We start from the raw sequence: 13,110 nt of genomic DNA, 5'->3' as shown, positions 1-13,110 counted from the left end.
CAAATTCAACCTCCAGAGAGTGTGTGCTGGTCTGTGGAGGGCGAGTGTTGTTTGGGTATTGTTGAGGTCAGTAATAGGTGTTGTTGGAACATCAAACATTTTGCAGCGATGCAGCGCAGCAGTGTTTTTGCACTCTACTATGATCATGCCTCCCTCCTACATAGCAACAGAGATAAAAGGATGACTAATGTGTCCAGTGTAGAAAAACATGCATTTAACACTTGTGTTAGAGCTTGAAGACGTATAAGGTGCACAAGGGTCAAATGCATAACAGCTATTTATGGATTTTTAGGTTGCAAGGTTCCTCATAAAGGTTCAGTATAAATCTAAAAAGCTTTCTGTTGCATTTTCATCCATTGCCACACATTTAAGTGTATTCACTATTTGTACGTCTGTCTGTCTTTCATTTTTTCACACTAGGGTTGGTGTGGTCCAGTCACAGAGCCCACTGCTGTCAGACCAGCTTAAAGATCAGATGGTATTAAAGCCTGCTGTCGTCATGGAGACCACTTCCAGGAGACTACTAATTGATCTCACTTCCGTTCCACTCATGCTAGTGCTGAGAAGGTGTGAAACACAAAGCATAGCAAGACACATATAGATGTCTGCGCATAGCAGCTGGGAAACAACATTACTGCTCCATTATTACAGATCTCTCAATGTGAGACATAGAAAAAAACAACATCTGTATTGAATTTTCAAAGCAAAGCAATAAGACAGAAAGCACATCTCTTGATATATACGCCATTACAATCCCAGAATCCCATGACGGAGCTGTACCTGCCCCACTTTTACTGGTAGAAGCGAAAGAATGTTGAGGGAATAGCACTAACCTGCGCTGCCTGTGCTGGGGGGCCTCTGTGGGGGCCCGGCAGACACCACGTTTCTGTGCAAGGAACCCTGAGGAGGAGACAGCATGGCACCGTCACTCAGAGAGGCAGTGGCGGCCGACAGGCTCTGGCTGCTCAAAGAGGCCCCGGGGTTGTAGGACATGGCGTTGGGGTTCGTCACTGGAACAGCCACATGCATGGAGAAGTTCTGCGGGGGCAAGGCCGTCGGCTGGAAGAGAGACACACACACACACACACATGGCTTTATGTGAGAGGCATTAAAGACAAGCTGTCATGCTGATATTTAATCTAAACATCCCAGCATCAAAATTGACATTCACATAGATAACCGAGTCATATCTCAACAAGAAACGATATAATCATTTAGCCTGGATATTCAGGTAGAATGGCCCATAATGGTGTGCTGCACATATCTTCAGGCCTTTACCAGAAGTGAAAGATGACCCCTGAGCTTTGGTGCTTTTATCATACAATGGAGGAAAACAGGAGACAGATTGCTGGGTGGAAAAATGTAATCTCAGGAGGGAGATCTCTAGATCACCTTGGGCTGTCCAAAAAGCCCGGCATAAAGTGAGAAATACTCTTGGAAAACAATTATCCTATTGGGAGTCATTTTCACTGTGCTCGGAACACCAATTTTGACCCAGGCTCAATACATAAAACAACATCTTGAGATAGATATATTACGGGCATGCAAATTTGGGAAATATCTTGAATTAGCTCTCCAGTCAAGTATGGCTATAGCCAGCACTGCACTTGGCCGTTTACACAAAACAAATAAAACACACACACAAAAGTAATAATATGACAGCAACAGTGGCATCTCAATCAAATCATCAGGCAGTGCATTGCTGACTATCCATAGAGTTATCCAGAGTGAGTGTGAGCAGGGACAGTGTGAGGCCACTCAATTCACTTAATAGTGCAGCGAGCCAGTTAGTGAGAATATTAGTATGTTAATGACACAAAAAACTCGAGCTTTGTTCATGTCCATTCCGTGCAGTGAAAATAATCATTTGACACCCTCTATCAGGTGCAGAATGTTATGGTTATCACCCAATAAGATCACTATTGTCTCAATTAAAAAACAAAATACCTGGAAAAAGATTGTATGACTAAAAACCCCCACATTTATTTAGCACTAGCTTGAACTTGAAAAAGGTTCAGCTATTTGATTGTGCTGGGATTCTAAAGAAATTGGCCTGGGAGATGAACAAACAAACCCAGGTGTTGCCACCCTCCAGAAAAGTGAGACGAAAAGAAATCAGTTCTAATGAGTGGAGGAGAAACGGTGAGTCGCTCCATCTTTATACAATGGCAAATCTTCTCCATCACATGACCTGGAAAGAGCACGGCACTGAGAGAAAAGATTCAATTTCCAGATCTGTTGGGGAGAGTGCTGGGAAGAACACATCAATTACCTGGACATCGAGGCATTCTCTCCGAAAAAAAAATACCACAAATACATCACACTTGTACTGAACCTTGTTTGTTTCTTTGTTTTTGCAGTATTTCAGGTCACTTATCAAATAAGCACATTTGTGGTCTTATTAAACTTTTCACTTAAGTGCATGTTTAGTATTTAAAAAGTGCCTCGCATTATTTCAGGAATGTATCAAAAAAGGTGGAAAAGGTTTAATAACTCCAAACAATGTGATCTTATTAGGGTGAGAGAAAAAGGCTGCAAAATTAATGAGCAAAAAAGTACACTTCTAATGGACAAAAAAAGAAGAAAAAAAGAGAAAAGATTATGTTTAAAAAAAAAAAAAAAGGTCCTTAAGTGCTGACAGTGGTTGCAGGGTGAGGCAATGAAAAAAGGAGGGAGGGGGGAGTTTCCTTTCTGCCACAAAGCCAAGCAAAAACATTGCATTTACTTACGATTTTATGATTTCGCATCATATTATCAAACTCTTCATTAATTTTTTTATATTTTTCTTCTGTGTGAGGGGTGAGGACATATGAGGCGTCAGGATCCGGGCTATCACAGCCTCTGTGTTCTTTCTTGTTAAGCGCCTGTAGTAAACATCAACATAAAAAGAGGGATCAACACAAAAAGGCAGGGAGGAAGCAGTACTTACACCACAGCGCTTGTACATTAAATCACTCTCTTCGTTTAGTTTGCCGAAACGATCGTCCATGAGGGGACTGTGACCGAAACAGTCATCTGGATCAGGACTGGCACAGTCATTATGGCCTTTGTTTCTTAATTTCTGAAAATGAAATTGGAAAATTCACACATACATAGACATATGTAAACCCAAACAGCTGTTATCGTTGGGTTCATTTAAACAATGTAAAAGCAGTTGACTGGTTAGTTATTATGATAATTAACTACTTAAACAATATAAGGCAGAACATGTTGATAAAATGCATAATTCACAGAATTGAATAAAGAAATACAGTTATTGAACTTTGCTGCAATTGCATGCTGCTTAGTGAACACAGAGGAGCTGCGATCAGGATATTGAAATTGCACTGGTAACAGTTCAATGGATAATTTGGCAAATACATTAAGAGCTAATACGCTGATGGTTGCACCATGCCTATTGCATTAGCCCCCGGGGAGGAAATTGAATTGTCACTCCTTATCCTTTCCCTTAAAAAACATTAGGCTGGGGAAAAAAACCAAATCGTCTTTTCTCTCTCTCTGCGTTTCTCTTCCTCTCTCCTCTGCTCGCTTTCTTAGGAACGTACATTTCCCTCAGCATGTGTGTGTCGCGATGCATATTTCATTATCTTTCAGTTATCATAAGCCACCCAGCTGGAAGACACACACACATAAGAGGATCCCACAGTGCAGCGCTTTAGAAGCTCTCTCACCGTAATTCAGCACACCTGTCACTCACAGAAGCCTATCAGAGTGAACGCAATGTACAAATTGAACGGATTATCATATCCGGTCACTAGCATTTATTTAAGTGTGGAGAGGACTGATTATTTTAAGAGAAAAGTGCAAGGGGCACAGCACAGTGCCTGATGTAATATTAGTCATCTTTACCCTGAAGGAGCAGAAGCTTTTTAGTAGTTTTTAATAAATACTAGTCTGTATTTCTTTTTTCAGAGGGCAGTCTATTGGTAACATGTTACTTAAGGCCAGTATAATGCCTTTTAATATTTATCTATTCATAGTTGGTCATTAAAATAGTGTAATGCATTAAAATGCATCATCACAATACACAAATTAACATATCATTATAGCCTTTGAAGGAAAAAACATTAATACGTAAAAATTGTATTGTATCCTGTTATAAGTATATAAAATAAATAAATACATCATACAATTATATGCACCATTCTGAATTATAGTTCATTTGGAAAATACTATTTTTATATTACATAACTTATTTGTGTAAATAAAAAAATCTATAACGTAAAATAAATTATTTAATTAAGTATAATTTATGGAAAGAGAAGATAATTTATTGCAAATACAGTATATGGCATTACGAATAATAACTCGACCTAGTAAACCGAACCTTTTATTTTTCAAACTCTTCATTGCCTATCAGACCGGTTGCATTAACAAGATGACAGCAAATGTTGCCAAAAAAGGAAATCTTTATTTGATGCCCTGATGTGTTTCTTACTAGATAGATCTCCTGTAATAAGACTACCTCGGGTGGTTTGGCAGCAGAGGTCACATGTTATTTCAGATGAAAAAGTCATGTTTTGAAGGAAGTGAAGCCCCTACACTAACAAGCCCCTTCGTCTTTGTATCTATCACGATGTGTGTGAGAGTGTAGGTACGTGTGTGGGTGTGTGCGAGAGTGCCTTTAGAGTGCAGCTGCTGTCCTCTGGTATTTCTGTGACTGTAGAGTGAGATCTTTGTTGATCCTTATCTACTTTATCTAACAACATGTGCAACCGAGCTCAGCACTGTGTGAAGTCAAACATCACAACGCTTTCGTACACATGCACAGGAACAATCGATACATGTACACAATGTGCATTGCTCTGCGATGTCTAAGCAAAACACAAAATGCAAGTGGTATACTGCTTACAGCAGATATATGGCTTTTCTGGGACCATCTGTAACCATAAAGCCATTTAGTGTGGTGCCGAAGGTGGCTCTCGCTCTCTTCCCGGGTCATTTCCTGTTTACAGGGCCCTATGTGGATCTCTGAAACACTGTGTTTACCAGTGAAACTATGCACTTTCTCCCCCAGAGTGCCACAGATTCCATCAGGACCTGCAAATTATAGTCCCAACCTGCTCATTATGTGGCAAGCGCTGTGGCTGGAGCTGGGCAGCGAGGTCTGTGTGAGCAGGGCAGGGCCGCTGACTTCCACAGTAACCCTAGGGACACACCCGTCCGCTGGGGCCTGAGTCTGCAGGGAGGGGCCCCTGTGGAAATCTTGGCTGCCAGGCCAGCCTCCTCATGGGCACACAGTGCTGATGAGCACAACAACATTTTCAAACAAGGAATGTGATGGAACTACATTATAGAGTAGACCTTTTTGTCTACTAAAAGTCATTTGGAAAGATGTTTCGTCAGCTGAACAACTGGCATGTTGTTAAACAACAGTACAATCCATTGAACATACTATACTTCCGTTCCACAGCCTCGTTTTCATTTCTTGTCAAAAAATTAACTATGCCGCTACCCTGACAAAGGTCTATTGTACAGTGAATCAAACAAATAAACCATATTGGCCACACACACAGAGAGAAAAGTTAGTGACAACCGCATTTAAATACAGAAATACCAATATTGCAATGTTTTTGCATCTTGCGTGTTTGGTATCAGCTATTTTTGACCAAATTAATATTACAACGTCCAAAGACTCACGTTCTGTAATTTTAACTAAAACACCATTGACAGAGGCATCATGTTTTGTATTGGAAGTTTTTAGTTTCAAGTTTATGGAGTTATTACAGCGGACAGGTGTGGGTCACAACATTTTGGTCTGGTTTTCAATATAAAGCATTTGGATTTGTTCTGGTTTATTATGGGTTTGTGTAACCCCTCCTGTTCGAACCGGCCCGCTCTAAGCAGGACTCAAACACGGGTCCGCCGGTATGAGAGTTGGACGCTCTAACGGAGGCTGTAACCCCTAGAGCGTCTCTTGAGATCAGAGGAGTGAGGTTTACTCGCACAGCAACTACTAGCTGGCCTCCGTTACACTCACCCCCCTGAACCTCACTTCCATCTGGGTCATGGCACCAATGTCACACCTCTTGTTCGAACCGCCCCGCTCTAAGCGGGACTCGAACCTGCGTCCGCCAGCATGAGAGTCAGACACTCTAACAAGGAGGCTAAAGGCTTCAACCTCTAGCATCAGTCACTAGAGTGTCTCTTGAGATCAGAGGAGTGAGGTTTACTCGCACAGTAACTACTAGCTGGCCTCCGTTACACTTGTTCTTGTTAACAGTTTTTTTTCTAGCAAGAACTGGCAACACAAATAAGTCATGGCTTGTACCTCTTTTCCTTTGATTTTCTTGCACCACCCATACAGAGGAGAGACACACCTCTGATGTGCATTTAAATTTGTAATTAAAGGAGATGTCTAATGCTATTCCATGCACTCTGACTTTTTTACACTGTTAAAGAGGATTCTCATGCTAAACATAGCCAAAGTCTCAAAAAAGGAGTTAAATGTATGGCAGAGTATTTCTGTTCCAAATACACTCCTTCAGGATTAGTATAAGTTTCGGAAAGTTTTTTCCGAGTACAACCCTGTATTACGTCATAAAGGGCACTTCTGTAGACACTGCATAGAATTTTTGAAAATGCGGTAGTCACTACCTTAATTTTCAGAAGTTAATTCAATTCAATTGTAGAATTGGGTTGTCACTTCCATAAACTGAACTCTGTGTGTACAGAATGGGATTAAGCACTAAAAGGTGAACGTACAAACCGAATTTAGCTGCAGTGTGTACGCAAGTCACAATCATGCAGAGTTTGACAACAAGAAGCAACACAATCACACTAGTATGGCTTAGGTCTTGCAAAAGAGTTAACATTTGAACATTCCCAGACCGCACCATGCCCCCAAGTGCTTTAAAGTCTGTAGGACCGGGATAGCACGCTGGTAAGTCCTTCTTAAATGGCTTGGCATGTTTTGGGTGTCCCACAGACACTGCCCGCAGCTCTAGTAAATGGATCACTAAATCAGCACATGTCCAAACAGGTGTCCCTCTCCCCCAACACCTGTCAGCCCCTTCACCTCACGATGCAGCCAATCAGAAGCCTCAGCAAGTCAGCATGGCCATAGAAGGGCACATCATGCCTTGCGATCAAAATCTGTCAGTGCTGCATTACAGCAGATAAAAGATGCTGCCAATGAGCGATGCAAGTGAATCTATTAAATACAAGCACAGATGGGGGCATGAGGTTGATCAAGAGTTTGATTAAACTGGATAATTTGCATTCTAAATTACACCTTTAAGTGTATGGCTGCCATGATCTCTCATCAACAGGCCAAAGTGACGACTGCATGCAGCATCCTTGCAACCTTCACAAAAAAATGTTTTGTAAAGAAAGCATCAGATGAGATGATGGCTGTGTCTGAAAATCTAGGTGCCTCTAGACAGCATTTTTGTCTGGGTATTAAAGATGCGCTTTGAGCATCTGAACAACCATTTTCTTAATTTAATGTTCTAATATTGTCTAATACGGTAAATTTGGCCAGGGGGAAAGGAGTCATATTGTTATTAGAGTTTAGAAATGGCTGGCTCATTCTGTGTGCGTGTGTGTGAGACTGGATTATGAGTGTGTGAAAGAGGGAGAGTGGGCAGTGCTGGCGTAAGCAGTTCTGGAGAGGGAGCTGAAAACTCATATTGTGTAATCTGTTCAGCATGTCCCGCATGGTTTAGAGACAGGACAGTGGGACAGCTGCCAAAGTTCATTTTTTTTAATTGAATGCTCGCTAGACCTGTATTGATAAAACTTTGGCAATCAGCACAAAAAATGTGAGAATTCCGTAAAGCCGGCACGACATAACTACGTAGTTAGTGTATTTGAGTGTTTGTGTGCATGTGTTTGAGATAAAAGGAGAACTGAATAACGAAAGAGAGGGAAAGAGAGACATACTTAGAAACCAAACGGTTCTAAAAACCTAAACCTTCTTCTGTAACACACAACTTCCCTCTCTCAGACACTCCCTGACGAGCCACTGGAAAGAATACTGGAAAGAGAAATGCTGTGAAACACGCACAAACATCTTGCATAAGAAAGCAGAATTGGAATCAAGTTTAACAAAAAAAGACATGATTTGCAAGAAATGTCATACAGGAGGAGGTGTTTACCGCTAGGGATGCTCCAATATTAAAATTCATAAAGCCATAAAGGTTATGTCAACTTTTTACTCTTTAAAGCACATGCACTAGTGCTCTCGAAGGGTTATATATCTAGGCTGTAAACTAAGCTAGCACATACAAGTTAGCATGAGATTATTGCAAAGAAATCTAAAATAAGAGGAAATTACATTTCTAACAAGAAAATATCTTATATAGAGAGAAAAAAAAAACAGAGAAATAAAAACACTAATTTTGCTTGATAATCAACACACACACACACACACACACACACACACACACACACACGCACGCACACATTGGGTTTGTTAGGTGTTTTATGGGGATTTTCCACAGAAATATTTTTTTTATACTGTACAAACTGTATATTCTATCTACAACCCTCACAGAAAACGTTTTACACTTTTAATTTACAGCAATTAATATAATTTATAAGCTGTTTTCCGCTTGGGGACCAAATGTCCCTACAAGGATCATTGTGAGGAGTACCTGAACACCCCCAACAAAACACACACACACACACACACACACACACACATTCATATTAATTTCAATATATTTATTGCAAATACATTTATTTTGAAGTTTGAATATTGTCTAAAATCACAAAGTTGATTGTAAAAAAATGTAAATTAAAAATGCATCTTTGACTAAGCCACCTTCAATAGCTACTCTACATTATTCAAGTCTTATACTGTATACCTTGAAAAACCATTTCACTCATACCCCCGTTCTGTCAAAGGCCTTTTGTATTTGACTTATTCATGTGCTGCACATGGATAAAAGGAAGATTAAAATATAGCCGGAAATTGTAGGCCTAGCATTCAAAATACAGCAGAACCGCAAGAAAAACTGAAGAAAGAATGGAGGATGATGATAGAGTGCGAGCTGTGTAATGGGTGGAGTGAGGGTGGAGAGCTTATCCTCCATTTCTGATTAAATCATACAGTACGGTGACGCAGCTGTGTGTGTGTGTGTGTGTGTGTGGAGAAGAGACTGGAACAGAGATCGCGTTAGACTTTCTCATTGTCCATCATTTTGACGGACAGGGTCGTAAAAATAATAAGACTTTTAATAGCTTTTGGTTTCATTCACATTTTCATTTTTAATTTACAGGATGAGCATATAGACTAGATTATGCATTTATTTATTTGCAAGAGAACAGACGAACAGAGACTGTGTATCACTTTTCATGTTTAACAGCAGATGAATGCTATTTTTTTTCACAGCAGTGACAGCGGAGGCAACTAAAACACAACCTTTTGTGCCTGAACAGGCTAATATGAACAACACAATAAATTACCAAATGAAATTCAGATTACAATATGAGCAAAACATAAAAATGTTACTGAACTAAACTAAACTTAATAGACCCTCTGTATCTGCCTGAACTCAAATCTTCCTCCTGATCCGCATCAACTTAAACTAGATGCGCGCCTGAGCATTCGTCAATTGTCATTATGTCTTCTTGTGGCAATTTTAAATTTGTTTTGGAGGCTGAATCCGCGCTCTGCTGCCACACTAGAGAGCACTCGCCACCAACTGGACAGGGGTGGAATTACAGTTACAAGTTACAATAACATCACCCTCAGTGTAAACTTTTGAAATTACAGGCAGCCTTCAGATTTTTCCGTCACAGTCAAAAAAAATTCAGTCAACGAAGGAAAATATTCGGTTAACGCGACCTCTGCAGTAAAGATGTGTAAAGTATTTTGTATAATCTTAGCCAAGATAAAGCAATGCTGCTGTAATGTTTGCAAGCTCAATCATATATTGTTGCATTCAAAATGGAGGCACGGTTTCTCTCTGGGCGACTGGTGTAATCTGTCCTAACCTCATTTCCAGCAGGCATCTCCATATCTTTGGCCCTGCAGAGTCATCCCTGTAGCAACACTGAGCACTGAGCAGCATGCTAATCTTTATGACATCACCACTGTGTCCAGTGCACTTTGTTTAGCGTGATTATTGAAAGCGGAGAGTGAGCAGTACCCCTAAAAATCTGCGCAGAGAGGAAGCCAATAGGAAAATCTGTAATGTGTTAAGGCCATTATGACACTGTACACTGCACAAAAACAATGAAGTTGTAAATAAAACAAAGATAATTGGAGTATGTTTTATAAGAAAATACTATTTCAGTCTTTTCTACTTCAAAATTTCATATTTAATTCAGTTTCTTTGTAACTGTTTGTTAATAACTACTACTTTGCCTCAATAAACTCCTAATTACTTCGTATCACTAGTTAGTAAGGTAGTTGTTAAGTTTAGGCATAGTTGATTAAGGGATGTAGAATAAGGTCATGCAGAATAAGGCATTAATATGTGATTTATAAGTACTAATAAACAGCCAATATCCTAGTAATATGCATGCTAATAAGCAACTAGTTAATAGTGAGAATTGGACCCTAAACTAAAGTGCTACCAAAAAAAAAAAAAAAGTAAAGTCAGCTTTAGGGAACTTGCACTTCCACTTTCTTTGTCCCTCACATGCTCATTGATGCCAATTCAATCAGAACAACATGACGTAACAAACCAATAATAGCAATAATGGCCCTTATAATTAATGTATATGGTTAAGAAAATGGCTATACTTAGAAATTTCTCTGTGTGCTGCACTTCAGATCTCATTCCATAAACTATCAAGTCATAAACCAGGATGTGACCTCATGCGTGTCCTTCCTGCCTCTGTGCTATTGTCTGAGCGCTCCTCTAAGAGGAAGCTGGACAGCGGGGACTCGTTTGCAGTAAGTGGTAATTATGATTTCTGCGCAGCTGTTTAGAAGAAGAAAAAAAACAATATGCTGTGAAATGCAATCCACCTCCCCAGCCGACAAAATCTACAGTCGTTTTCGTGTCTGATGCATCTCTTTCGCCATGCACCGTACTTAATTACCGCTGGTTGACCGCTGAGATTGCTGTTTTTAAATGAATACCCCATTTCATATTAGCTCGTAAGAGTGTGTTACACTTCCAGGAGCAATAGTTTCCCACAAAGACAAGCAGATGTTCGCAGACTGTACGCTGGCGGGTTTGATCAAGCTATTAGCAGCCACAGTGAGGGAAGGAACACTTTCACAATCAAGGGTATTTTGAGACATGAGAGCAGATTGGGAATTGAAACCAAAATTGAGGTGAAGGCATATCAAAGTCATCGCTCAAGTTTCCTTGCGACGATGTTGCTCTCCAGTCCCACTGGCCTAAATAAAGGATCTCATCTATTTAACAGTCAAATCTACAGTACAACTATTACAGTTAATGACGAACAAAGGGAGGAAAGAAGTGGGAGATTTCGATGAGACAAATGAATCGTTTTCCTCATCCTTCCCCATACCCATTTCCTCCCGAGCCCGTTAGTCTTTCTCTTGCTCACTACCTGTCTTTCGTTCCCACCCGTCTTGACCCACAGACTGGATCATTAGCCATCAGAGCCCTTGAAACAATAGCCCCCCCGAACCCCTCCGTTCCTGCTCTCCTCTAAAATATTCATAAGGACAATTAGGAGTTCCGATAAGGCAGAGAGGAGAAAGCAGAGAGGGTAGGTCGTGCCAGCAGGACGTCTGTTCTGTAACACTCTATACCCCTGCCACCGAGTAGGGCTCATCAATCTGTGAGAGCGCACCTCTCTTCACGTACCTCGCCTCCAGAAAACCACCGGCCTTGACCGCGGCCTTGATACTCACATTGTGTGGTATGTTAGGTCAAAGGACGGGGCACAAAGGTGACGGATGGGCTGGCAAACATATTTAACAAACAACCCCGTGGGCTTGTGGTGGACTGTTTCACACAGGCATTTATATATGAGGTGGTCGGAGGTTTTGCCTTTTTTCAGGTCATCGACTATGAACAAAATACTTTCCTGGACTCACAAAACATAACGGTTTCAGGTTGACAAGTGGCACGTAAAAACGCCAAGTGCGCTTTGTTTGATTAAAAAGACACTGGATACAGATGATGTAAGTACACCTACAAGAGTCTGTAATCCTGATAATCCTTTAAGTGAAACACACAGACTCATAATGATTGTTTGGGCTGATCTACAGTACTGCAATGAAACTTTACTTTGAATACACGGTTGTCTTTCGTGGAAAGACGAAGACGAGCCTCCTACACATGACTCAGAGAGAGAAAAACTCTGGTTTCCATGAAAAGGGAGGGCATTATGGGAGAGGTTATCACTTTACTCTTCAGCAAATCGGGTGTTCTGTGTTGTGTTGCTGTCCTAACACTAATTCAAGTGGAAAGGAAGAAACAGAGTAGGTGTGTATTTCTTCGTTGTGCCTACATGCATAATTCCCCAAATCATTTCTTGTTTTGCAATTGCAAATTAGTTTAGTAAAATTAGGTACATGCAACCTTAACACATCTGAGACATTTGGGAATGTGTTATACATAAAACTTTCTTTGAAGTCAAATCCGCAGTGAGCCGCCAAGTTTTTACTATGAATCAAAGCATATGCAAAAACCAAACCATAAGCAGTGTCAACTGATTTAAAATCCTTCCTCAGGCAGTCCACATCACCACTGAGATCAATTCAACCCACTCCTGAAAAGAACAAACAATACACTGCTGAAAGTGAAAGAATTTTAATTGAAAGCATAACATTGCTGCATGTGCCATTCTTGAAAGCCGAATAATAATTTCACCCCTCTACATTGGAAATCATGCCGGAGTAAGTAAACATGATCTTTCATATCAGTGTTGAAATCATTACAGAGGCTATTTGGTCTTACGTCATCTGAGAATAATTCATGGCTGAAATTGGCAAACACGTGCCAGATTGCGAGAGAGAGAGAGAGGTCCCATTCTTGCTCTTATTGAATTACATTCAATCATGTTTGCCCGTGTCGGAGATGCTTTTCCCCCCTCCCACTGGAGAGTAATCAATAGTCAAAGAGGACACTTCCATTAGCTTTTGTGCCTGCTATCTAGGGACTGGTTCTGATGGTAACCAGGAAAAAGAAGGGAGGGAGGAGAGAGGTTTGTTAAGTTCAAGTAGACTGGGCA

General features: G+C 40.6%; 1 protein-coding gene across 50 annotated transcripts in view; it reads right to left on the bottom strand.

Annotated features, from left to right (window-relative positions):
* mef2aa (myocyte enhancer factor 2aa) overlaps window positions 1-13,110 on the bottom strand; it is a 103,054-nt gene that overhangs the window by 25,855 nt on the left and 64,089 nt on the right. For 20 of the 50 annotated variants that reach the window (XM_079825984.1, XM_079825972.1, XM_079825976.1 and 17 more), the window contains 2 exons: window positions 2,930-3,061; window positions 834-1,059 (listed from right to left, as the gene is read on the bottom strand). In XM_079825984.1, coding sequence (XP_079682110.1) covers window positions 834-1,059; window positions 2,930-3,061 — 358 coding nt within the window. Of the gene's footprint in view, window positions 1-833; window positions 1,060-2,729; window positions 2,865-2,929; window positions 3,062-13,110 lie in introns of all 50 variants that reach the window. The other 30 variants (XM_079825978.1, XM_079825998.1, XM_079825974.1 and 27 more) reach the window with 2 other exon arrangements.

Source organism: Gobio gobio (genome assembly GCF_949357685.1).
Source record: "Gobio gobio genome assembly, chromosome: 9".
Lineage (NCBI taxonomy): Eukaryota > Metazoa > Chordata > Actinopteri > Cypriniformes > Gobionidae > Gobio > Gobio gobio.
Note: the sequence above shows the minus strand (reverse complement) of the source record. Positions and strands in the feature narration are given on the sequence as shown.